The sequence below is a fragment of the Strix aluco genome, chromosome 22, assembly GCF_031877795.1.
Source record: "Strix aluco isolate bStrAlu1 chromosome 22, bStrAlu1.hap1, whole genome shotgun sequence".
Lineage (NCBI taxonomy): Eukaryota > Metazoa > Chordata > Aves > Strigiformes > Strigidae > Strix > Strix aluco.
Window position 1 is genome coordinate 4,494,787 of NC_133952.1, and position 27,786 is coordinate 4,522,572.

The 27,786-nt window shown below is 40.9% G+C and overlaps 1 protein-coding gene across 4 annotated transcripts in view; it reads right to left on the minus strand.

The window, feature by feature from the left end:
- RERE (arginine-glutamic acid dipeptide repeats) overlaps positions 1-27,786 on the minus strand; it is a 254,855-nt gene that overhangs the window by 51,970 nt on the left and 175,099 nt on the right. For all 4 annotated transcript variants that reach the window (XM_074848543.1, XM_074848545.1, XM_074848544.1 and 1 more), the window contains one exon: positions 3,733-3,813. In XM_074848543.1, coding sequence (XP_074704644.1) covers positions 3,733-3,813 — 81 coding nt within the window. The remainder of the gene's footprint in view (positions 1-3,732; positions 3,814-27,786) is intronic.

A 27,786-nucleotide genomic window follows, 5' to 3' on the forward strand; every position in this document is an offset into this window, starting at 1 on the left:
CAATCCCCGACCTTGTAGGCTTTTAAGTACATTTACCCCAGGCCTATCACAATGCTGGTGGCTTCTAAAACTCTCAAATTCAAGTAGTTCAGGGTAATCACCTGAAGAATTCAGAGCAGGAAAACTTCAGATACTTTGAAAATCCCATATTATCACTAAATTCTAGCAAATTATTCTAAAATGGACGGGAGGGGAATGACCACATTTAAAGCCAAATCGTATACTTATAAAAACTTTGTCAGCTGCGTACCTTGCATTCTCACACCATACGAATTTAAATGAAACTTATTAATGAAAAAACCGTTCATGTCACAATAGGTGCCTCCTAAATTTATTTCCCACCTTACCAGGTAGAAGAATCAAAGGTGCTGCTAAGCACGGACCAAATGAGAGCAGGACACTTCACCAGCTGTCCCACTCAACTACAGCTGAAACTATGAGAAACCTATTCAGGAGGAAGGGGAAAGGAAGAAGGATACATGTGAACAGAGGTGAGAAGCTAGATTTAAGACAGAGTTCAATGGAAACCCAAGGAAGTTTCAGCAGTTTTATTTAAGCTCATCTACATGGAGACAGTTTTTCTCCACAGTAGCAGAAGGTTAACTAACACTGATCCAGCCCTAGAACTCCAGGCTTTCCTTGATCCATTGCAGCATTCCCACTTCAGCAGAGGGCATGCTCAGCTAAGAGCTTATTTTAGTTCCTGTGTCTCTTGCTTATAAAAGCTTGAAGAGAATACTACAGCTATTTACATTCACGCCCACTGGGAACCCCTCTCGACATAAACTTTGGAATAAACTGGAAAAGTGAAGACCTAAACAAACATACGGCTTTGAAATGCGCTAAGTATTTCCTTTTGTAAAGATTTTTTTCTTGCTGGTTATTAATTTAGAAGAAACAACTAAAAAAATGTTGAAAAACTATGTTAAATTAGTCAAAACACATTGACAAATACAGGGTTTTCTTAAAAGATATTGTATACTAACTATGGGAAGAAAAAAAAAAGCAAAGGCACAACTCAAATAGGACATTCCTTAACACACTTGCGAAAACTTAGCACAGTATGGCCTAATTCTCATCTCTCACCCTGGCCACTTTACATCTTCCAATATCATAAAAGAAATACAATGTCATATTCACCTCTATATTCTGACTTCCTGTACAGTAGCCACAGCTTGCTCTAATATAGAATAGACTCTACAATAATTTTCTATTTCTGTTGTAGTACTTATCTGGCACTATTGTCATGTTCCAACCACAGGGCTTAAGGCAAAATTAGGAAGAGTTCTCCCCCAGAGAAAGCAGCATAAATGTAAATGTCTAAAAAAGGCACACATTATACAAGCAGCATGATAATAAGGAGATTTAACTTTAAGTAGGTTTTGCAGAGAGGCAAAAATGCTGGCTCCCCTCCCCACGGGCTTCAGTGACTGCTAAGGTAAACTCTAATAAATTAGAAACGTGCAGGACGTATTGACCTATAGCCTGGTTTCCATTTAGGGCAAGTCACATCAAGAATGCCCCTGACTCATTTTCAAGTAGCTTTTGCAGAACTTGGGAGTTGCCGTAGTGCTCCTGCGTCCACATAATAGTTTTGAGAGTTTCATCTCATGTTAATACGGTAGCTAAACAGGAAAATAAGGCCTTTTTTCTAGCATTTCTGGAATTACTAGAGGGTTACTTCACACTGCAATAGAAAAATGGCAGGCAAAGTATCTTAAATTATTTTGGTGATGAAAAAACACAGACAAATTAATTCCACAGCCTTGTAATTTACATTATTCATTATTCCACTTTAAGGAGGAAAACCAAAACTGGATAGTCAAATATTATTTACTGCAGCTTTTATTCTGTATGCCTTACTAGAGCAAAACTGCTGTAAATTTTGTCTGAAAAAGATTGGGAATTAAAAGAAAGCAGAAGTGAGACCTGTGGGCAAAAATAGGAAACAGAGATTAAACAATCCGTTGTAGGTCAAAGGTTATTTGTAGATCAGTTACCACTGGGGGCTAAAAAAGCCTGCTCAAAGCCATCAACACTCTGCTTCACAGTTGCTCAAACTTAGTATTTAGTCTTCTCTACACTGAAAATTTAGACCTAATGAAGAAAAACGTAACACTTGAAAAATGATAGCTTATATAAAGTTTCACACCACTTGCAAACTTGCAAAACTTTTACAAAAAGCCTTAGGCCTGATATGCAAGTTCAAATGTAGAAGTCAAGTAGTACAAACAGGGTCCGACATCTGCCTCCAAGCCTCAGCTCTTTCGTTTTTCTTTTCCTTTCTCCTGTAAACTGTTTTTCTCTATCACAAAGACACATTTTATATTTAAAAGCGTATTTCACAGTTGCTTTAATTCAAACTTTAGAAAAGTAGTTTTGAGTCCCAGTAACTTTCCCATCAGCAGAATTCACTTCTAAAGTAAACACCAATTTGTTCTAAACACATTGCTAGGAGATACTCTAAAGAAAAGAGGAAAGGACTGCTTAAGCTGTGTGCTGGATTTATTAGATGTTGCTAAGAAGCATACTACTTTGGTATTCCTTCTAAGCTGTCATCTTTCCAACACTGGGCCTTCATGCCCCAAAATCCAAGAGAATACTAAAGCAAAGTCTACCTACATTTGACCACTAATGAAGTTTTCCCATCTTTCTCAATAGAATCAGTGAACACATACACCAACCGAGGCACTCCAGGAATGATTCCATCCTCCCCTTTCTATTTGACATATGCGGTGTTACGAACTATTTACCAACAGAAGATTGTGGTATCACAGCATCGTCTAACAAGAACATCTCAGAAGAGAATGGAAACATCCTACAGTAAGTGATAGGTTTTAAAATATTTTTATAGTAATGCTCTTCCCCACTGAACATCCAAATTCCACACAAGCAAAAGTCTAAATAACGGATTATGCTTTAAATAAATATCTTACAGATCACTAACACATTGCTAGAAAATAGTCCAACTCAATTGTCATTATTTCCCTTCTAAATTCAGAACAAATATGAAAACCGCTTTCCAAAACCACCCTCCCAGCAGTTAAATGACACCTGCAGAATAGAAACCGAAGCTTCTAGAGAAGCTTGGCAATTAGGACTAATGGAAAAGTAACTAGATTCCCAAGGCTTCCCAAACCCTCTTTCCTTTGAAGAAGTCAGCCACTCCTCCCTGTCCATCTTCCTTCTAAGCACTTGCCAGGATTTTCGATAGCATGACAGTTATGTAAGCTTTATGAAGTTCAGTAGAGTAATAAGCCACAAATCAATTCAGAAACTGAAGTTACACGCTTGCCATCCACACGTTTCAGGAACGTGAAGAGTTAAATACAACAGCCGAATTCACAGGAGCAGGCACATACCTCAGTCTTCCAGATTCAATTAGATTTTGTTTTGGCTTTCTTTAATTACCCACTGCCATTTGAGCCCAAGTGGGTGACATAAATGTATTATCCCATCATAATGTCAGAATTTAAAATTAGATTTGGTCTCCATAAATACACTTCATCCAACCTTAGCGACTCCGTCCAGCAATGACGACTATTTTATGTAACATCTTTCATACACTAAGACCTGAAAACTGCACTAAAAATTACAGCTACCTTTTCAGGCTGTGGGTTTCTCCTCCATTTGTCTGAAGAGAAATCAGGGTGAAAAGGAAATAGTTTCGTAAGATCAAACACTGAAGCAGCAAGAGAAAAAGCAAATTACATAAAGTACAAATGTACTTACGGTCTCCTTATTCGGAAGCAACTCCTTTCGGATCCTGAAGAAGTTCTTGCCGTACTGCCTCAACCCCTTAATAAAACGTTTCTGTGATAAAAGATAACAAAAACAGTATGTCAGCAGAAGGAAGGAAAAAAGAAAAAAAAAAAATCTTGTTAATCGGCACAACAGCCAAACAACGTTCTTAGCTTAAGGTCTGTCGATAGAAGAAAAGGTATTACCTACACAGCAACTGAAAACAGGCGGGGGAAAAAAGGCTTTGAAAAGCTACCGAAAAATTCAAACCACATTCCCTTCTACGCCAAACTTCCAACGTTTGAGCCTTAAAAAAAAGTCAGTACCACAGTCAGTTCTTCCCCAAACCGACCGAAGTGTTCTGCCGCACGTCTCCTTTGAAGTCTATTTTTCAACTACGAAGAACCAGGCGAAGGAAAATACGCAACGCTGATTTTCAGGGGAGAAAAGTGACTCTCCGGAGAAGGTGTTGCAGGGGTTAAAGAGTCCTTGCAGCCGCCAACCCTCCGGCTTCACCCGGCCCGATTTTCCGTGGAACAGCAGCAAAACCTTCCCGAGAAAGCCCTCGGCCGGGCGGGAGCGGAGCCTCCGCGGCCGCTCCCCCTCCGCGGCTCGCAGCGGTCCGCGGTCGCTCGCCACGCCGAGACACTTCCTCCTCCTCCTCCTCCTCCTCCTCCTGCTCCTGCTCTCGCCCTGCAGCCGGGGCCGAGCCGCGCTCGGCGGGGCCCGGCGGGACGCGGCGGCGGGGGGCGAGGGAGGGGGGAGCGGCGGGGCCGCGGCTGCGGTTGGCAGCGGGGCGAGCGGCGGAGCGGAGCCGAGCCCAGCCGAGCCGAGCCCAGCCGAGCCGAGCCGAGCCGAGGAGCCGAGGGCCGGGCGGGAGGCGGCGGCGGCGGCCGCCCAGCATGTGATCGCGGCGGGGCTGGGCGGCGCGGCACCCGCGGGGCGCGCCGCAAAAGGCGGCCTGGATCGCTGGGGTGTCCCCGTCGTGTCCCCCCCCACCCCACCCCCTCGCCGGGCCCTCGCCCCCCGGGAAAGCCCCGCGAAACCAGCTCGCCCCCGGCTTAACGCCCCGCCGGGCCCCGGGGGCTCGCAGCGGGGTGGCGGCTTCCTCCGGGGGCAGTTGCCGTAGCTCCTCTGCCGCCCCCTTCTTTTCTCCACGGCCCCCCCTCAGCTGCCCCCTTTTCTCATGTTTCCCCTCTGTAATCCCTCCCCCGCACTAACTCCTCAGCCTCCAGCCGTAAGCATCGCGCCCCCCCCTCCTCTTCCCAGGGCCAGCACCTTCATTTGGTAACTCCATCGTGGCGCGGGGACCAGTCCCACCTCCCCCCACCATCTCACCTCCGTCAGTCAGTAGCAGGAGATGAGCACTGAACCCAGAGCCAGTCCTGAGGACTTCTTCCTTCCATATAATAAACATACAGGTATAAACACTAGCAAACACCAAATTGTGCCTGCAAAAAAGCTGAGGGATGGTGAGTGTAGGGGCCTGAACACCGTGGGGGGAGGCAGATGAGAGTTAATTCTTCCCTAAAAAGAAGAACATACCTCAAACTGGCTTAATGCATTTTGGCCCACATCTTCTTGCAAACATCTATTCGAAAGAGTTGGGCAGGTGATTAGAGGCTTCTATATTGTGGATAAAGAATCCCAGAAAGGGTAATTCGCTACTAAAATACTGCTCTGTACATAAGCTCCCACCACAATTCTGAATATGAGTGAGCAGTCTCTTTGGAACCTCACGCATATTATTTTGCAGATACGCTCCCAGAGGGATCTATCCTTACCTAACCCTGACCCTCAAAACCAGCAAGACTGCTGGGGTTGGCCCAGAACATGCCTGGGGGCACAGAGACAAGAATTAACCACCAGTTGTATACGCTTTGAGATTACAGGCCCCTTCCAGTATATGATTTGCTCATACCCACCTGCTCCTTTTAAAGCAGCAAGCAGAGCAGGTGGGAGTTGTAAGAATTCAGTGACAGCAGTGCTGGGGTTCTTGAACAAGGAAAATTTTGCTACAGCAAGGTACCAGCCCCCCCATTCATAGGCAGAAGCCACAGATATCTGCAGAGCAAGGTACCATGACTGCCCGCAGTGGGTAACTGGTCACTAATGCACACACCTACTTCTCACTTATTACCACATGAAGGACAAGGAATTTTCACTACACTGAGGGGGGAGGCCCATCACTCCCCTGGCACCGGAGGCACACCTCTCTCCTGCCTTGTGCTTCTGGCCAGGAAAAGGTGGCAGCAGCAACCAGGCAAACAAATTTGCCCTCCTACCACTCCCAACATCCCAAAGAGCAATGTAATTCCTGTCTGCAGCTTATCATGAAGAAGGCAAATCAAGTAAATCAAGAAAGGTTTAAAAACAGGCAATCCAAAGGGAATGCAGATTCTAAACGACACAGCTCAGTCCCTGGCTTTGACATCACTGCCTCGTGGACTGCATCAGAGGTACGATGCCTGTGCAGCAGCAGTTAACAGAGCATAACAGGAAAAAGCGACATAAAAACCTGTAGGGGAATAAGAAGAAACCAGAGCTGGAACACTCCAACCATGGATGAAAAAGCACAGGGAAATATGAGAGAGCAATCTGGTCCGCTGCATAGAATGAAAAGCCCTGATTCTTCATTTTGCCAAAGACTTACTATGGTGTATCAATTCTCAGGACACCATTTTAATTATTTTTTTAAGATTCCTTTTAACCAAACTATTTTACATTTGTTTTGTGTTGTGATCCAACTCTGTATTAAAAAAGCAGATGACAAACTGTTTTCCTTTGAACTCAGGAGACGTCAGAAATCCCTACCAGGAATGTAAGCCTAGCATAGAGCCTATCTGAGTAACAGAGGGAGCTTGAAATGCTGTTCCAAATTTCGAAATACGAATGAAGTCAATCCTTCTGGCATTCTGAAGTTTTGGCCAATTATGCTGTCACCTTTATCAGTGTCATACAGAATTATCACTAGGCCGTTGAGGCAGTGCAAGATATCCAACTATAAAATACTTGTGTGCCTCTATTGAAAGGCAGGAGAATGCCACTTCTTAATACACAAGGAACAACAAAGCACACAGAAAGTAGTTTGACACTTAGACATAAATTCTAAAGCTTAACAAAATGATCAAGCTTTTAAAAAACATTTTCATCTTTCAGATTTTCCTTCCTATTCTACTCTTCCATTAATTCAGGTATCGTGTTCTCCCTTAGCCTGCAGCAAGAACAGCTACTTCTTTTCTCCAAGTCAAGCACGACAGAGACCTCTGAATGTTTTTAAATATAAAAGAACTAAATAGTTGCACACCAAATCAGAAGTGACCTGTTGCTCTCCGACGTCTCATAAAACAGACTGCATAAAACAGTTTAAATTTTCTCTCCTCTGCACAAATGACATGCAACAAATTTTATGTCTGCATTTTAATGGTGCAGGAGATGTTGCACTACTCACAGAAGGCATCTGAAAATGACAGCTGCTGAATTAAAACAGTCTTACAATACAGGGCTGGTAGAACAATGAGGCTTAAACCTGTGGATGCACGAGAAAGAAGTTTTGATAAAAAGTGGAAGTGGCTCTAGAGCACAAGGGATTAAAGATCCAAGTTGTGTGCTTTTAAAAATTAAGATAAACATTTCAATTTTACCCCTTATGTTTAACTTTAGAACATTTTTTATGACAGAATTCTGTCAGCATTGTTGTTCATACTGTTCACTGAAGACAAACTGTAACAAAAAAAATGCTATGGATAATTATTGTTGTGACGTGGCATTCGGAAAACCCATGGCTTGCTAGGTCAGTCAATACCGACAGACAGCGCAGTTATATTTTACAAAGTGGTTACCATGGCTATTGACCAGCCACAGCACAAGATCTCCTAATACCATTTTATAATTTGAGCTTCCCCAATAAAATGTATTAGATTCTGCAGTATCCTGCTACAATGTGTAAACAGGGAGCTATAAATAACCAAGGAAGAACAAGGAACAAACATGTTAATGTTTGCATATGTGTTACTTGCAGGTCCCATATTTTATCCCAAGAAACAAATATCATGACAAGATACACAAAGCCATTATGTTCTGACTAACAGAGCTCAGATGGCATGTTTATCAATGTGATGATAATGCCATTGCAAAGCTGTAGTTAAGGTTATGCGTCAGGGTTTCTATTATCAAGAGATTACAGCTTGGCAGGAGAAATTTGCTGCTGCATGCTGAAATTCAGCACCCCAGGTTTGAACTGGGAACTGAGGTTCGCAGTTCACTTTTCTTCTTTACTGCAGAAATCTCAAATAAAGCTGTTTCTAAAAGCATGCAAGAATAACATCCAGTGCAAAATAACCTGTTTAATTAAAGACTTTCAAACTGAAACCTCAGGGGCTTCAGAAAGGCAGGATGACTCTGATAAAACTGTAAATTCATAACTGCTACTAATGTGTCTCTTGATGCTTCAATCAGGTTTAGATCAAATGTATTTTCTCTAAGAAAATCCACGTGTATTTCATTCTCTTCCCATGACTTCCACCTGGTTAATTAGTGAAGAGCATGTTGTAATGCAATATATTTACAAACACGCAAACAGAGCCTTTTCTGTTCCTTCTTAATCCAGGAAATAAGGACTTTTTTCCTAAAAAAAAAAATAAATCTTCTCTTTAGACATTGTCAAAGAACAGCAAGTTCTCTCAACCTTTTCCTTAATTACAAGCATATAAAAATGGAAGATTTTGCTATCATGAAAGCAATAGGTACAAGTGCATGTTTTGAAAGGCCCAAGGTTTTCTAGGCAGACACCAATTGAAGTTTTCACCATCTTCCATATTTTAATATACCTTTTTAAGTTTTATAGTAAATATGGTAGGAAAATTTACAGGGTTTTAATAGTTAACAGCAAATAAATGCTAAAGGCATAAAACCATCCTTATTTCTTAAATTTCACAAGATGAAAAATTATGGCAGTTGTTCTGAAAAGAAAATGAAATCTGGTTATATCTGCAAAACTTCTGTTAAATGTGCAGCACATTTATAGATTGCCCCAATCAATTTTTTAGCATGCAGACATTGTATATGCACACTAGCTGAATTTCAGTGCAGAGTACATTTTATTAAAAGCTTGGCTGAGTTTTAACATTATATTTTGCTTACATGTGTACAGTGCAAATAAAGGCGATTGCTGATAACCTTAAATGATATATATTGTCCTCTAGAAACAGAAGTATCCTGATCGTTTCCTTAAGAAGACACAGTTTAACCTAAAGATGTCAGGTATCTCTTACAAAAACATAACTTGTGTTACACCTGGTTTTTTTCCACCAAACTATACCTGGCTGTCACAGAAAATGATGCTAGTATTTATTGTATCTTTACCCAAAAGGAATCCTATACGCTCAAGAACAGACAGGACTAAGCACCGCTCAGTGAGTAATTCCATCATGGGTAAAAAGAGATACTTTAAGAAAATGTAGCTGTCACACATATCCAAGCTATTCTCAGAATCCACCTAACCACTGCATGCCCGTTTAACTCTTTCCACAAGCTGCTCTGAGCCCTGAACGCTAAGGGTCATTTAGGTGAGATGTTGGGGGATGTGGTCTAGGGGAGAACTTTGTAGAGTAGGGCCGATGGTTGGACTCGATGATCCCAAGGGTCTTTTCCAACCTGAATGATTCTGTGACTCTGTGATACCCAGAAAAATCCCAACTGCCCCAAGACCCTGGCCCAGCATGGCCAGAGGAAGGCCGGTCTCGCAGGGAGGAGAAGCCACAGTCAGGCTGACAGGCCCCCGCTGTGCCCCATGCCCACCCAGCCTTGGCTGCCAGGCTTGCTCTCGGTCCTGCCTTCTCAAACAGCCCGGACCAGGGACTGGCAGCTTGGGGAAAGCTGGGGAAAACACTTTCTGGCGCTGAGCCCAGGAAGGCTCCATGTCTCCACCTGCTTCTCCATCATGGAGAGATGTACTGGCCAGTCAGAGAGAGCACAGGATAGTCAAAGACTTCCACAACGCAATTTTAAGATGCACAGGTTGCCATCTAAAGAGAAGAAAAAGCTACAAAAGAAACCCCCTTTTCTAGGGCTACAGGAGAGGGCAGAAGAAGGGAGAGAGGTTCCACAGAAATTTCTTGGCCTAAGAATGCACATCCTCAGAGCAACCTTCCATAAACAAGGATTGGTCCCAAGGTAACTGAATATTCTAGGCTATGACAGTAGCACGGAGAATGAGGAATAAGCATGGTGACTCCATGAAGCTCACCTGAAACCTTTGTAAAAAAAAAATAATAAAAATCAGTCCACTAGGAAAGAGGAACTATCAAGAAAAATCTACATTTGGGCCTCTGCTATGTTCCTTTAACACACCCTGCTGCTGGAGAACAGGATATGCTTCAACCTCATCTGAACTTCATTTTATTGTTTCCTGTCACTACCGTAACTCTGCTTAATGTTTTTTAAATTTAATTTTGAAGTAGCAAGCAATTTTACCCTTAGCATTAGATACTTGTGCTGCTGTGCGTTACATCAGTTAACAGCAAGCTTGCAAAAATCACCTAGCTGGCAAACTTGTACAATGGAAAGATACCATAAGCCTTCCCTAAATGTCTCTGCGTGCTGTTCCACAGACCTTGGCATCGTATCAGAGATGTGTGCAGATCTCACACATGCAAGCAGAAGTAGGAGAACTTTGCAGAAATATCTCTGTTCCCACTGTTCCCTCTGTTATTTGCCCTTAGCCTGCAACATCTCAGATGCTCACAGTTTACTGCTCTGTCCCATCTCTAACCACAGCACTTCTTTGTCTACTGCTGCAGGAAGTAAGGCTGTCACCAGCTTGCAATTTAGAGTCTCCTCCTGAAGAGGCTGCACCAAAGCACAGGTCATGATTTGAAGGACCTTATTCTCTTCTCTGACACAACCATGCAAAGGTATGAGAAACTGTTCACAGAGTCTGGCAGCTGCTTGAAGATGTCTGCAACCACTTGCTACAAATCTCTGTTGCAGGAGACCTGTGTTGTAGGGGAGTATCTGTGCTTTGATGACCACTGACACTATACACACAAGCTCTTTCACGATCTCTTTGGCTTGCAGAAAGTTGTGGAATAACAGCAAGATCCTTCACTCTATCACAGCGAAGCATGAACAGTAATAAACGCAGCCCACTCCTGCAATGGCAGTTCTTGCTGCTTAATTACAAGCTACAAATTTTTAAGTAACCAATTTTGAGGCGAGTTTGTTTGTCTTTGCTCATTTGTTTTTTTAACAGTCCCATTTCACAACTGTAACCAGGTCAATGTTTCTTAAATTGTGCCACAAACCTGCTTCCAGACTTCCAGTCTAAGAGAGAAGGCACACGTGCAGGTGATTGTTTTGTAGAGCAAGACTGGAAGAGAATAATTATACACATGCATGTGAATGTCTGTATAGATACTTTTTTTTGGTTGAAAGCATCCCTTACCTCCGAAATACACTTAGTCGATTTGCTTCTTCATTCAGCAGATTGTGACCGCAGTTCAAAAGACATACTAAAACCAAATTCAGATTTCTTTTAATAGATACTGGCCTGTGTATTTTTCTCAACAATTTTTTAAAATGAAATAATTCTCTTGTGTCAAGACAAAATTGTCCTCTAACCTTTGTGGTACTTTGAAAATAAAATTCTTCTTCACCAAGACTTCTTACTTAAAGATATGGAAAACTAAAAGTATTTTGATGGTATTCATTAGATACTCATTTATATCAAAGGACATTAACGTTCTCATTGGATATTCAAAGCACCTCTCCAGAGTGCATTGCTGGTCATCTAGATGTGATAAAAATCTTGTACTCCTTAGGCCATATGCCTGTAAGATCAAGTATCCTCTATAAACAACCTGACAAGAAATATATCAGCTGAAAGCCTTAAAGGTGCCGAACAATTAGCTTTCCCTCCCAACTGGATCGCTTTGTCTCCCTGAAAAATTATACTGAAAAATTAAACCCTACCTCACAGTGCAGGGGATTCAACACCGAGGCATTACACAGATGCGGAGAGGCACAACACCCACCAGAGTCGGTGTTCCGTACATCCATGGCCGTACACACAGACGGAAAGTCATTAAGCAGACTCCCTCAAGGGAATGCCAAAAGATCCTGAAATGATAATGATCCCCCTTCCATGGCGCTGCACTGTTGGCTTTTGTTTTGAACAATAGATCTCCCATGATACCTCTCGCTTGCTGAAAATATTGGTATTAAGTGAGCATGAGCACAGCTGTGTGTAAATTACATATATAAACAGATTAGATTTGTATATTTATACTGGATGCAAACACATTAATAGCACATTTGCATACACAGTTGGCTAAATGAGATTGCATGCAGAGCAGGATTACTAGTTACAAACACATTTATTTAGAATTTTCAATAAAGTATTTATACTGCCATTCAGGAGGTCAAAGTGGATTCATCATCCTTTCTCTCCTCTTCGCCTTCTTAGAAGCATACAAAAATGCTTTTGTCAACATGCTTTCCACATCCTGCCAATCCCTTATCACAACTATTCTGGAAAAAGGACTTACAAGCTAGCAGAAGAAACTGAACTGGGCTGCTTACCGAAAGGTTATCCAAATCTCCTTCAGTTCAGTTTATTGGAGGTGATGTTTTGGGGGGGGGGGGGGGGGGGGATAAGAGTTCTACATTTGACCACAGCACGAACTGCCACCTAAATGCTGGTTTATAAAACTCTCCTTTTCCTGCTCTGTTTAATGCCAGGGATCAATGCGGAAGTCTGTATGAAAGGCAACATGATATCGAAGGTGACACAACAGCGCTCAGACGTTTCCAAAGCTGGGGGAGAATTCAACTATTCCTTCACCCCAGGCTTTGAGCTGTCAGGGTGCTGTTAACCTTATGTGCTAACCCCAGCTTTATTTTACCATCAGTATTTTAACAGAGCTATTTTTATAAAAAGAGAGATTTCAGGTTCACCCAAAGCCGTATGCAAAGCTTTGATTCACTTTCAGCACTGTACCTGTTTATGCATGAGAGCCTATATTAGAAAGAGAAAAAACAGGAAAAAAAAATTATGTCTAAACGAGGAGCCTTTAGTGTTGCTCTAATTGTGCCCTGATTACTGGCTCTGGGTGCTTTCACTGCACATCCCCAAATAACACTCCCAAGCCAGCCAGTCTCCCTCTCTCGCCTTCACATTTCACGTCGGTTCCTGTTAAAAGGTCCAGTCCTGCCTCTTGGGTTCACCACGCTCACAGCCCCGCCGATAAATCATCTCCCAACCTGCTCTTGGAAATGCACTGGCCGCGATGCGATGGCTCCGGCCGCGTTGCCAAGCAACCTGCGCAAGAGGGATGTCTGAGAAGTGCTGACAAATAGCCAAGTGGCTGCAACAACAGACTTCTCTCTGTCAAAAACGTGTTTGGGAGAAGTGCCTCCCCCGCCTCGGCTCTGTGCGAAACACTGCGTGATTGTAAAATCAAAATCAAAAGGCTATTGTAATGAACACACGCTTCCTGCTCAATTACTAATTGTTAAAAAGCTGCGGGGAGGCTGCGATCACACAGCGTATGGCAACAGAAATGTGATCCGGTAAACGAGATAAAGTCAACAGCACGCCAAGAAACCTGATCTGAGAGCAGCCTGCAGTGGCACATCAGAAGCTGATGCACAGATCAAAAAAAGGCTGGATATTAAAGCAGCAGCAGGAGGAAAAAAAGAAAACCTGACTTTACTTTTCCCGAGCTCTAGAAGGGGTATTTGATAAACAACCTTGACTCTCTGGAAGAACAATTCGTGGATTATTACAAGCATTATTATCCATCCCAACACTAACCCAGTTGCGTGGTCCCACATTTCAGCAGGAAGATGAACAGGCAGGGACAGATGAGCACTCTTGTTTGAAGTGTGCTCAGTTTGCAACTCACTTTCCTAATAAAGCCAGGGTGGGAAGAGGCAGCATTCATTTTTCCAAACCAGGTCTGGAGAAAACTCACCCCTGGTGGCACTGAAACAAAGGAGCGAGCTGCAGAACCTCTTCTGAAGAGCAACAAGTCCTGAACCCCCAGAAGGCTGGAACCACACAGTCCCTCAGGACTCTACATACCTCTCTGAACAGCACTGCAGAAAGGCAGTTATATTGAACACAGGCAAGCATTCCCTTATTCTACCAAGCTTAATCGTTTCCACCAGCAAGAAATTCGGTTGGCCAACTTGCCCACATTTATAGTTAAACGCCCATGACAGGCCTTGCCTGAAGAGACGTGAGGGTCCACCCTATGCAGCGTGACGGGCTGATCCAGATCTGTGCAACGCCCCAGCTGCTCACAAAGCCTCCCTGAGACATTTGCTCTTTCGAGATCTTCAGAAAACGATCACATTGCACATGTCCAGAAACCAGGTTTCACACAGTGAGTCTAAGACTATCCCCTTCTGTGGACACAGACCTTAAAAACCAAACTGGGCACTGCCTTCATCGACAAAAAAAGAGCTTTCTATTTATATATTATTTGTAGATTGTTGTCTCCTCTAATCAACAGTTTCTCAGTGCTGCAAACAAAGCTAAAATGATCTGAGTGTGTTTTTACATAAACAATCTAAAGATGCATTAAGAGTTAAAGAGAACAAAGGTCTGGCACATTTGTGACCCAGAGAAGCAAAACAATATGCTGCTGCCAAGAGACAACAGAAAGCTTTTGATTACACTTAAGATTGCCTTTTTCTCTACACAAAGAGATTCATTTCTGATTGTTATTTTAAACCGCTGTTAAAATGCTAATATACAAAAAGACTTTTTATACATCAAAACTAAAGAGCAAGGAGAAAGAAAAAGTTGGACATGTTTCTTTTCAAGGACATAACTTCCCTTCCCATACGACATCTGAAAGTATCTCCCCCTTTAACACAGGTAAGTAGTAGAAATTCAGCACTTAACCTGCAAACTTCAAGCTGACAAAAAAAAAAGCAGCTATTTGTTTTTCATTTCTCAAACTCATGCTCACCCAGACTTGGTAAAAATGCATTTTCCAAAAAAATAAGTCATAGTTCCAATTGTTGTTGGTTTTTCAATGGGATGAAACTAGTGGAAGTATAGAATCCAAAAATAGAGGTAAAAATGCATATAAAGTAGCATATGTAATACGAACCAAGATAGAAAAGCAGCACTTGTGGAATATAAACAATGCCCTACTACACCACCTCTCCTCCAAAAGAATGGTTCACATGCATCAATTTGGACAATTAACCCTTCTTTTCCTCATATACTCTGTATCTCAAATGCCAAATACCAAAAGCTGCGATGCCAGTGTATTCTTAAAGTTATATTTCCTTGAATAATGCCAACATCAGAAAGTACAGCATCTTCCACAGGGCTGAAGATGTTCATTATGTTTCCTCAACTTTACTGGGCAGACACAAGCCAAGAGGAAAATATCATATATTAGCCCCTCTCTGAATTTCATTCTCCTTATACTGTTTTTCTTAACAAACTCGACTTACAATACCGTAGGGAACATCACTCTGCCCGCTACCACAAAGCGGATCTCCATTAAATCACCAATACTAAAACGCCCAGTCTAGGCAATAACATGGGTGGGTGAACACAGATATACACCAGCCCCCAACCCACAAGCTATAGTTCAGCAAGATCAGACCACAAGGCTAATAACTAACGGCAGGGTTAAGACAAAATAAGCTTCTACTCGAGCTCTTTCCTTAAACATCAGAACATTTCCATTTTCTCCTTTCCCCCCCACCCCCCCAGAAAATTTTCTTTGTTACACAGATCACACAGAGTTCTGGAAATACATGTCCGCTCACTCAAGTTTAACACTATTATGCAAGCCTGAAGTTGTTTTATTTCACTGTGACATTTTTTGTCCTTTCAGTCAATTTGTAACACTAAGCACAAAAAAGCAGCACTCAGACTACTTGAAATATACTGCATGATCCTTTCAAGACTCAAACATAGTATTTCTAGTGGAAGTTCCCTATTGCAGAATTATTGTTCCACTGGGATTTTAACCATTAACGTCAATTATTCTGGAGACTACTTCTGCCTTCAAACAGTGACTTTATGCAAATGGCAGAAGGAAACAAATAAAAACCACTTCAAGAGCTCCCATACTTTAGAGCAATGAACATACCCAGGAATAATGAGACAAAATGGTGGCAAGAATCCCCAGGAAATGATACATATAGAGAAGCAAGGATTTCTGTAGGTGACTTCGCCAAGACAATAACTAAACAGCAGGGCTGTTTGTGGTAGCAATGCCCAGGTTTGAGTTCAAGCACTAAGATACAAGTTCTAGTTTGTGACCCTTATTAAAAATGACATAAGGCAACCTCTGCAAACTTCCTGAATTTCTCTCACGATAAGTCTGCCACTGACTGCAGTGTAGCGAAGAGATACCTGACAGCGCAGCTCTGGATATAAGAAATCAAATTCCAGGCTAAGAGACATATCCTCAGTGAGAGACCTTTCCTATATCAAGCAGAAAGCAAACTTCCTCCTGTGACAGGAGTTCTTCAACCTGCCAAGCTGTTTACAAGAAAAATAGGGTGTTCTGATGTGCTCAAGAATTTCATGCTTTCAGTTCAGAGAAATGAATTCCCATTTTCACCTAGGATGATACAGTATCCAAAAACCTTGAACACTTAAGACCAAAAAGAGCCACTGCAAATTCTATTCAGCTCTTTAGAAAGTTCAGTCTTCAAAGCCTCATAATTTAAGATTTTTTAAACCTGTGTTTTCTTTCTTCCACTGAGGCCTTTATGATAAGAAAATTCTGCCAGTCAAAAAATGTTAGAGGTGAGAAATCACAGGGGAATCTAGGTATATAATACTGTCTCCACTGAAAGACAGCAGATTTTAGCACATGAGCAAGCCCCTGAAATTCCCTCTTTAGATGTGGGCTGGGGCAACAGTGGCAGCACTTTGTGTCTGCGACTGGTACTCGTAAGCTCTGAAGGCTAAGGCCAAACATATTAAAATAGAACTTGTGATACTTTGCACTGTTTAGAAGATGGAGGACAGTTTAGGGAGACTAATTTCCAAATAGTTACAGACACACATCCTTTGACACCTTTATAAGAACTGAACACCCAGATTTGGCACTCAAGTAACTTAAAGAATTCTTTATTTCAGTTGTGTAGCCCCGTCTGACCCAGTCGTGCAGCAGTTCCTAGGAAGAGTGGCAGCATTTACCTCCAATTTACAAGACTCCGTGCTGAAATCACATAATGTAGCCTTCTCTTTAAATAGGTAAGAAGGCCTAACCTTTTCCAGCACTTGGACTGATTGCTAATTAAAGCTTGTCTTCATAGCTTTATATTTAAAAGAATCACAATGTAATAAACAGCACCAGCGCTGCCCTAAGATTTTAATTCTTTAGCTACTGCCCACTGCCAGTGTGGGTACAAGTGGTACCTAAGCACCAAAACCAGCAAGAAGACTGCTTATAACAAACTAGATAAACAGCTAAGCTTGCTAATTATAACTACTAATAATTGTATTATTATTTTTATTATTTTTAACCAATAAGTCCCACTGCACAAGGTTTCATTTCCTTGCAAGCTGCTGTCATGAACCTACACCACAATCCTCATTGTTCAATCACCCATTGTATTTTTGTCACAAGCATCAAGATTTCAGTAAAGTGAATGATACACTTCTGCAACGCAGCCATCCAATTACTGAGGAAGATGTTGGCTCCTACAGTGATCTTGGCAGTAACATATAAAAGTAGTTTTTAAAAGAATCAGATGATTCATAAGTTCCCTTTTCTTTTGTGTAAGGGGCTCTGAATAAAACTATTGGGGGGGGGAATGGTGCCAAATATGAAAAAGTGACCCACAAATAAGAGTGAAAAGAAAAAAGATTTGAAAATGAAGGACCAGAAATGCATCTATAACAAAGGTGAACACTGACAAAGGAAACTTGAAAGGTAGATATTTGGGGGGAGGGAGGCAAGGGGGAAGTGGTGCCGAGACTATAGAATTACCTCCCCAGACACGTAGAAGTGGACAATATCTTCCATAACAGATAAATGAAATATGCACCCTAATAAAACAGAGGTGCCCTCTTTTGCCTTCCCCAATTTGTAACAAATGGAATGTTTGATTTGAGTGTTTGAAGTTATTCCAATGCAGTGGAGGGTAATACGCTGCGATGCTTATTTATTAGCTCCTCTAAATGCATAAGCCCCTGTCTGATCAATCTCCCCGTGTAGCCTAAAAGCTATATAAATCTGAGCGGCTACTATGAAAGGGGGAGGGGGGAGAGGAGGAAAGGAAGGAAAGGAACAAAAGAATAAGAAAAACCACGGTGGATCATGCACAAGTGGAGAGGGGAACAAGTGAGGTATCAAGAGGCCAGTAAAAGCCGAAGCAAAACCACAAACCCAGAAGCGACGTGCACTTTGAGTCTTTACCGCAATATATTCAAAACCACAAGGCACATGAAAGTACAAAACAACATCGGACAGGGAGCACAAAGTAGTAGTTTTTAAATGCACCCTCATGAGCACTGATCAACACATCTTTTACACAACACTTAAACAAGGAGGAAGGAAGAGAAAACCTAACCACCAGCTGGTTTAAGAGAAGCTCTGCAGAAGCACAGACGGTATTTACAAGCTGTCCAGGGACTGCTCTGCTGGGGTTCATCTCTGCCGACTACGTAAACTTTTAAAAAGGTTAAAAGTGAAGTTACTCAGCTCCTATGAAATGGAAAACGGTATCCTTCTAAGGGGGCATTTCCACACTCAAATCTAAGTTTCCTTCCAGATCATATGACACCCCTCAACATCTGCTATGTAAGCAACATGGAGGCACCTCGGAAATCACGCCTTCGCAGCTCTAGCAGCTTCCTCCGAGCTAGCAGGTACTGAGTATCTCTCCGGATCAAGTCCTTATTTGCTGTCAAATTCTTTTTATGGCAGTATAATCATTAGCTCTACTGGCACTGTTACCCTCGTAACTAATTAGGAATCTTGGATGGATGCAGAAAATGATTAATATTTAGTCACTATGCATCTACTACAGAAGCAGCCTATTATCAAACAAGTGACACCTCCACAAACTTAAATTAAATAATGGCTCCCACAGAGGATTCAGAGCTACTGACAGAATGGCAAGTGATTTAAGTAACATAAAGCTGAGCAACTGGTGATGGATCACAGTTTTTTCACTCGCTCTGTTACAGCCTGTAATAGAACAAATGATCATTTTTCAGCCTAATTGAATATGGCTGCCCCGCTTATACACAAAAGGAGACAAAGCTATATAATTTGCTTCATTAAAATGCATTTTTATGGCATCTGAAAGATTAAAAAAAAATTGGTGCTGTTGATAGGGAAGATTAGAAAAATAAAATTTATCATGCAAACAGAACTTGCAAATGAGGTGTATTTTGGCATTCATACTGCTTATGCTTGGGCAAGAAAGATTAAGTCCTGAGCGCTAAAGCACACAGAGCATCCATATTGTGACAGTAATCAAAGTTCCTTAAGTAAGAATTATGTCACTATACTAGTTTGAAGCAGCATTTTGTCATTTCCTGTTGCAGTGACCACTGGGCCCTACTAAATAATTCTCAGAGAAGCTGTCAGGCAGACCCACAGAGAAGCTAGTGACCTTCAAAAAGTTCGGGGTAAAAAATTTTCTTTCATAATTATTAGAAAAATCAAAACACCTGTTAAAAAAGAGCCTTTTCCAACGTTAAAATCAAAGCTTCAAGCAAGAGTGCTGCATTTCAAATATAACTTTAATTACACTAAAGCTTTCCAAGAAGGCATGTTTTGGTACTCTCACCTTCCACAAGCCAGGTGGCAAACCTAGTTGTTTGTCCTCTCCCCCCTCCAATCCCCTTTTTAGCTTTCATTGCTTGGAGATGCTAGGGAGAGATCTAGGAATTTAAAATTAGTTAGCATTTGACACTGGAAAACAAATTTGTTTTCTTCCATATTTCTAGCTTGGCCAAGAAAGCAACATGGCATCTCTGCTATTTCTCTACAGAGCATCACTTAGGTGAGAAAATGCTGCTCTGGCAACAAATATCTGTTCATCGACCGCTGCCAGAGCACCAGAATGTGGTGGGTTTGCCCCACCAAGCATGGAAGCACAGCCTGAGCTCCGTACTGGTTTTTGACTAAAATACTCACACCTGTTTCCAGCTCTGCTCCTTCTTGAACCTCTTTGACCTACACCCTCTACAGCTACAGTTCAGCCATAGGATTCCCCTTATTTAGTCTGACAGCTCCATGTTCAAACAGAATGAAAGTCAAGGCTAAGACAAAAGAGATCCAAACTACCAGGAGGAAAAAAAACTTGAAGGGGAAAAATAAAAATAATCAAATGTCATCTTGCCAAGTTGGAGACAACACTGTAATCTGTCTCCGCACTTGCTTTGTTTTACTTGGGTTTTTTGTGTTTTTAAAGCAATCTTGTTAGGAACAGCAAATTGCCATTTTCCATGGTTTAGACAGCAAACAACTCTTTCAAAACAAAATAGTGATTTGCCATATCAATTAATCCATTCCTGGGCTCTATGTATTTAATAAGTAGTTCCAACATAAGTATTGCAAAATAGAACACTTTCACCTGTATCAACTCAGACTAAGCCAAAATTACTTGGAAAGATGCTGCAGATTTCTATCATACGCTTAACATGGAAAAACATCCAAGGATTTCACCATTACTATATTATAGTTTAATTTTTAGGTATTAAGGAGGTAGGGATCCTGTAGACTAATTTAAATTTCTTAACACCTGCAAGATAGATAAACTCAACCAAACACTGAAATGGCAGGACTATTGAAATAATTTGAAATCAAACCAAGAACTCTGGATGTTGCTCTCAATACAAGCCAATAAACCAGTCACCCCGCCTTAACCATTAGAAAAGGTGAACCTAAGTTTAAATCACACTGTTTATAGCATTTCCAAAACAAAAATAAAACTTCTGAAAACAGACAGCTAACCAACATTTCTTATATTAGAATTGTAAAATTGTTTTCAACAGCATAAACTCATCCAAGCCTAGATGTTGGGGTGTTGCCATAACATACACCAAGGAGCATCAGCCAGAAATCTAAGGCCATTTTATTACATCTGCATTCACAATGGGAAGCAAACTGTGAAAGTTTTTAAAGCCTGATAGTGTTAATAAGTCAATCGTACTATTAACAAATATGGATTATCTTTTAAAAAAATTAAAACTTCAGAATTTGGAAATTAATTTACGTACAAAGAAATGGAGAGTCAGTAGATCAGTGGAATCTAAGGAAGATAGCTTTGATACACAGTAACTTTAAAAAATTAAATCTAGATGTACACGCACCCCCTGCCCCCTGAAAGACAGATACAGGGCAAAAAAAGTTTTAGCATGATCACAAGAGATGAACACTTGGCTCTGCTCACTATGGCAAAAGCATTAACCCTAGAAGCTCCCAGAACGTTGAGGATCCCTGCACTCTCCAGATGCTCTTAGCGTTACCGTGTCATGACTCAGTTTCCTTCTGGAGAAGAATGGTACATGGGATGATGTTATATTTAAACCAGATTCCGGATCTCTTAGCAGATCAAATCTGAATAAGGGGTCAGAGTACTGAAGACAGTAACTGTGTCACTGACCAGAATATCATTTGATGGGGAGAAAGAAAAAAAAGACAAGTCCATGCAGCGTATTAGCACGCTTGGTTTCTTTTCTTCCCCTGCACAAGGCCAGGGTGAAGAGTCTTTGTTTCAGTTGCAATACTGCTGAGCTGCACAGCTCATGCTTCTATACATAGAACTTGTAAGATATACACGAACATTAAAACTGACTCCAGCTCTGTTGCTAAGAAACTACGAAGGATAGCTTTTTTGGCCCTCTTCATTTATAAAATAACCACTTTGCCCTATGGGAGAACGAATGCAATCTCTCAAGTCCCTCAGTGCCTTGTTCTCATTTTTAAATGAACACAGAAAGATGATCGAGAATGCTAGGAAGTGTAAGCGATCTCCATTTTTAAGATGCCCTTGAAAATGAGATGAAAAACATGGTTTCAACAATCAACTGCTGTCGTATTTATTAATCTTTCAAGCAGCAGATTCTTTCCCCTTGGCAACAGTGAACTATGTGTATGTGCTTCTGTCTCTATTACAAACCTTCTTCTAGAAAACAAAACAAAACACCAGCTTCTGAAAGCACCTACAAATTATTTAGTTTGTACTGGAGTTAAACTTTGAGTTTAGAGTTTAGCTTCCGTCCCCACACAGAAATAGCTTTCTAAGCTGTGGCAACTGGCCAGTGTAAATATTTGTTGTATTATTTTTTGGGATCAGCAATATGGTAAGTGCTTAATAGATAAAAATATTCCACACGAAGGCAAAAAGACGATGAATCAAGAAACATATGGCAGTTAAACAAAGCAAATAAAAAAATGATATTGTTAAGAAAAGACTAACTTATCTGGCAGCTGCGGAAAGATTAAGACGAGCGAAAGCAGTGAAATCACCCATTTTGAAGCCAAGGTCACTGACAGGATTTATAGATTTATCCCTGAAGGCAGCCTTTGCTGAACATGAAATGCTGAAATAATTTTTTTTTTTAATCTACTTCCCCCACCCCATTTGGACTATCTCATTTGCTGGAGGCTTTTAAAATTCATTCCTTTTCACAGCTGGTTAAACAATGGAATCTTTCTGCAAACTAAAAGGACAAAATTGATTGCCCTACACAAACTTTTCTGCACGTATAATTGATTTTTAATTCACTGTCTTATTTCCGAAAGGACTTGACAATAAACTCAGTGCTGTATGTGCAATATTGATCCCTTTAAACAAGGACTTGGATCAAAGACTGATGCAAGTTAATCACAACCAAAAAGATTATTATCTCCTGTCTAGAAACCTGTGTTTAAACTAAATTCACCTTTCCTAGCCATATTACAACTTATATTTTCTAGCTGTACTGCACCTTAGAATTTTGTTAACCTGTCAACTGCTAAGTAACTGTAATTTTATGCAACTTTTAAATAATAACTTTTTCCCCCCCCAAGCATAATAATTTCATCCTTCATTGGTTACTTTTTTCTGTGAGGACTGATGGTTCTTTCACATTCTAAATTCTTAGAATAAGCTACAGACAAGTCTGTACATTCCCACTTTTCCTTGAACTAAAAATCTTATTTATTCTCCTTAAAATAAAGGAGAACTACTAGACCATGGCAATTTGTGTTTGGTGGGTTTCTTTATCTCAATGCTCAGTTAATTTTCAGCTGTTACCGATTAACACACTTGCAAATGGCAGCAGATAGCCTGATTTCTAAAGTCCAGAAAAATGTTAATTTAGTAGGAACTGTTACTCTACTATGAAGCTGTAATGTTTACTTTTTGTGGATAAAGAATTAAAACTAAGCACCTTCTAAGCCCACTCAATTACTCAAATGCAGCCTTGCAATGCCAGCCTTCTTTTCAAGCATCCCTTGATGATTTTTTTCTCCCCCTGACTATTCCAGAGGCTCTGTTTCAATTTTGCTGTGAATTACATTTTCTATAGCTGCCATATAAACAGTAAATAAAATTCATGGTATTTTTGCCCCAGTAAGCAGCTCTGTCTTCCAGCATATCTGAAAAGCCTGGCTTCAAAGGAGTGAGCAATGAAAACAATGTTTTCATGAGCAGATACTCCAAAAAGGGCAGATGAGAGACATTTGAAAATGATTCTAGGCAAAGAAGCCAAGCAAATAAATGTGTGTTTTGCATAAGTAATTTCTTGACCAGCTACACTGGATTACAAATACTTGCAAACACGTTAGGAAATTAGTTTGCTGTATCTTGTCATTTTTGGCAGAAAGATCTCCACTTGTATTTTATGACAAATGAGCTTTAAGCTGAAGCCAGGTGTGGATATTTTAAAATTTATGAACTTGTAAATCCACGTACATGGCCAATTAACGTTTATCACCAGCAAGGATTAACTATCCCTGCCTATAAATTTAAGAGGTTGTTTGAATCTAGGTTGTTTACCTCAACTACTCTACATCAAAAGCAATGTAAAATATTTAAAGGGCAGCATATTTCATGATAAAAGCTAGTTATCAGGGACGTCACAGTGTGTCATCGACAGTTCTGCATGCAGATGCACAAGCAAAAAAAAAACCCACCTTCTTCCTAAGGAACACTTAGCAATTCCTTGTGGAGAATTTAACATGTCTGAGAAGATGGGACCAAGTATAGAAGAAAAAGGAGGAAATGGCCAAGAAATAATGCAAAACTATTGTTTTGCCCAGATTCTCTTTAACTTTGGAAGACAAGAGCCCTGAATTTCAAAGGTGGTTCAATTAGCCTCGCCAGTGTTCTTCATAATCAACATCTGAATGCTAATGAGGAGCACAATTCCATGCAGCAGAAGCATCCCTGTGCAATAAACTGCAACACAGCAGCAGTGAACTCTGCCTTCAGCTAGCATGCATAAGTAAACAGAATTAATAACTACCCAAGTGTGGACGGCTGACTTAATCTGTTTCGATTAGATGCAGCTCAGCCTGAGGCCTTTGTGTTATTTAAAATGTGTTCATCATGTTTAATTAAAAACCTAATAAACTAGAGGTTCTTTTAGTTCTGATTTGTATTTCTCTCTTCTGTAAGCCGTATTGATTTTGTTAGTACTTTTGATAAAAAGACAGAAAAAAGCACATTCTGAATAAAGACACAAAACTGTAAGATCAAATCAGCAGGACTCATGTGAAGAACAGTCAGAACTAGTCTACTTCCTTTGACATTTCCAATGCATGAGGCATACCAGAACTGAAAACCATTTGTTAATTTAAACAAAACTTTAGATGAACACCGTATCCTCTGTAAACTATAGCCATTTGATAGGTTATTTATCTGAAATGGAGAAGTGTGCACAAGGAGCTCGGTTTTGGACCTGGAGCAAGCGTAGGGTCAGAATTGTACTGAAGATCATTGAAAGTATAAAAGCCATTTTGCAGAGAAGATTTTGTTCTAAGACGGGTGGAAATTCTGTAAGGACAATTTTTCTGGTGAAATATTTCCGCTGAAACTACGCCAGGAAATACGGGTGTTCAATTGAACCTAAACTGAAAGAAGCCAATGATCATAGTTCCAGATTTGGAATCTGTGGAGAGTAAAGCAGCAGATCATCAGGGCAAGCACCAGACACTCAGTTTCAGATTTGTTGTGCTTATTCCCCATAGACAACAAACTCTAAGTCTGCATGTTTCAAAATACAATTTCAATGTCAGTTTTGAAATGTTTTCAAGTGGAGAAGACGACTTGATCAGCACCATTCCATTCTTATTAGGGAATTCTGATTGCTTGCATCAAAAAGGCCTGTACTCTGTCAAAGATTAAGAGACATTTTTAGAGGTGACCATGAGATACAGAGTAGACCTCACTTCTCTTTCACCCTGACAATCTCTTGCTGAGTTTGAGGGAAGCATCTCTGTTTTCTCAATGCATTGAAAGTAAGGCAAATACTAATGACATCTTGCCTGTACGACAGCCTAACGCTGTTGTACACCAAGTGACAAAAACGGTGTTAGAGAGATGGGGTGCCACCAAGTCTTTGGGAGACTAGGAAAGATGGCTGAAGAAAATGAAAGGAGAGAGTGGTTACTCTGTAATCTTAGTGAATAATATTCACTATGTAGTATTAGTGAGACATCACACTGAACACATGCCCAAGGGCTAAGTCAGTCCCCCTTTCCCAGCTCCACTGACCTTGCCCTAGCAGCGAGCACCATGCCACACGTCAGCCATGGCATTCAATGGTAGGAAACTTTTAAAAGAACACTGCCACCAGCTGTACCAAAACGGACGACTTGCTCCATGGCTTCTTCCCAAAGACTTCATCTACTCTGAACTGCATTGCTTTCTATATGAAACTGCAGCCCAACACTAAGATTCCACCAGGTGATGCTGCTCAATAGTGGTCTATAGGCTGCATGCTTTCAGAGTGCTTAAATATGACATTATATAGGAGAACTGCTCAACAAATTTGTCCACAGAAGTAAACTCACAAGCCTTACAAGAGAAACCAACCCCCCATACCAAATCATTGCTGGAAATGGATGTGGTCAGGTGTAGCATAAGCCTTTATAAACAGGAAACAGCTGCTGTTAGAGCTGCATGTAGATGCATCGTACAGAAGTTTCTTTAGCCACTTTCATCAGGCAGTGTGGAAGGCTGGTTTTCACAGTATGCCTCTGAATTTACATACTGGAATAAAAAAGGTTTAAAAATAGCCATAGGTTTAGAAACACAAGGGAGACAACAAACCTCCATCTTCATATTTACAGAGCCTTCCATTTAATTCAATCACTGGCAAATTTTATCCTCTGTTTAATTTGATCTAAACCTCTGTAACCACATCATCAGTAGTAAAAATAACATAACTTCCATCCTTTATTTTAATCAGTTCTGATCACTGCAAAGCAGCTCATACTTGATAGTTTGGTCACATGCAACAAAGCTGGTTTAATTAACAGGAAAGGCTTTATCTTTCAGCAACAGATAGTCCACAGAAAAAGTTAAAAGCTTTATAAATAAATAAATTTTCAATAAACTTGAGTTGTTCACACAGTGTTGTATCACAAATACTACTGAATACTACAGAGACCTGTGCTGGACACAGCATTGCTATCATGCACAAGAAAATCAACTACATTAATCATCCAGCACAGTGGGAATGGACTCGGTGAAAACACTTGTGCAAGTAATAGACCAACCAACTTGGGGGATTTCCGACTTAGGAAGTGTAAAGTTTTACAAATTAGTTTTGTACTAAGTCAGTTCTTTCCCTGCATCAGCGTGTCTACGCTTGTACTGCAGTTGCTTTTGCCACCTGCCCAATTACCTGAGACTGCCACAGCACTCCTTCCCCTCCGCTCTCTGCCCAGCCGCACAACCTTACGTCTGCCCTGCAGCGGAGCTGACCCTCACCTTCAAAATCTGGCAGAAAATTAACTTAAGACTAACAAAAGGTGGAGTGTGACTTTTTTGGGGTCCAGAGGCATGGCAGGGGGCAGAATATGATAATAGGATTAGAAAGGCAGGAATGGAAAAACTGAGACAACAAAAGCCCTGATCTGCACTATTTCGGTTGGTCACATGCCACAGAACCTCTCTCGGGTAAGGAGGTTAACTAAGCAAAACTCTGTACCTGGAGTGGTACCTGCTTATTTATCCAAGCAGTAAAAATTAAGTAAAGAGATATTTGCTGGGTCACAAGAAGAGATTAATTCTAAATCCAGCACAAATAGCCAGCCACATTACTGGGGGCTTCCTCCAGCTCACCACTTGCCATCATGAGACTGGGGGGGGGGGACGACACGCCCTTAAGATTTTCACCAAAATTTAATTGTTTTGGCCACACTTTGGGTTTGATGCTTCAGTGTTTTCTGAAAAATACTTTGTTGTGGAGTTCCTGTGCAGCTTTAGCACCCTATGTATCATGCAGAAAGAGTTTTCCTCAGTTTCACAGAGCCAACAATAAGGAAACTTGCCTTGCAAGTCTCAGAAATGCTCAGAGTGCAGTACAGCTGCTTTAATCTGGAGTTTTCCACAAACTGCCAGGGACAAACATGCTATGAAGTTGTGCAGGTGGAGCTTAGCTGTCTATAAATAAGAGCACAGTTTGATCTTTGGCTCTGCTGAGGCTGGAGGGCTGCCAAATGTTTCTGGAAACTTGGATGGAACAGAACAAGAACAAATATGATAAAATGAGCTGAGACTGACAATGATTTATAGAGTCAGTGATCATTATTCTGTACTCACAGAGTTTGCACTTTCAGAGTAATGTTTCACTTCTCAATAAACTTTGCTTTTTCTACTCTCTATCATTTAACATGGACTGCTCATAAAAAAACCCCTGAGCTGCAGCAGCTATGGCATTCACAACATAGTGCAGCTGATGGAAAAAAACAAGGAGAGTGAAAAAAAATCTACACAGGAAAAAAAAAAGGTGTTGGCACTGTACAATTTAACCATGAATGTGAGAAAGAAGGTATGCAGAGAAAACAGAGGTTAAAACAATATGAATACAAACTTACTATACAC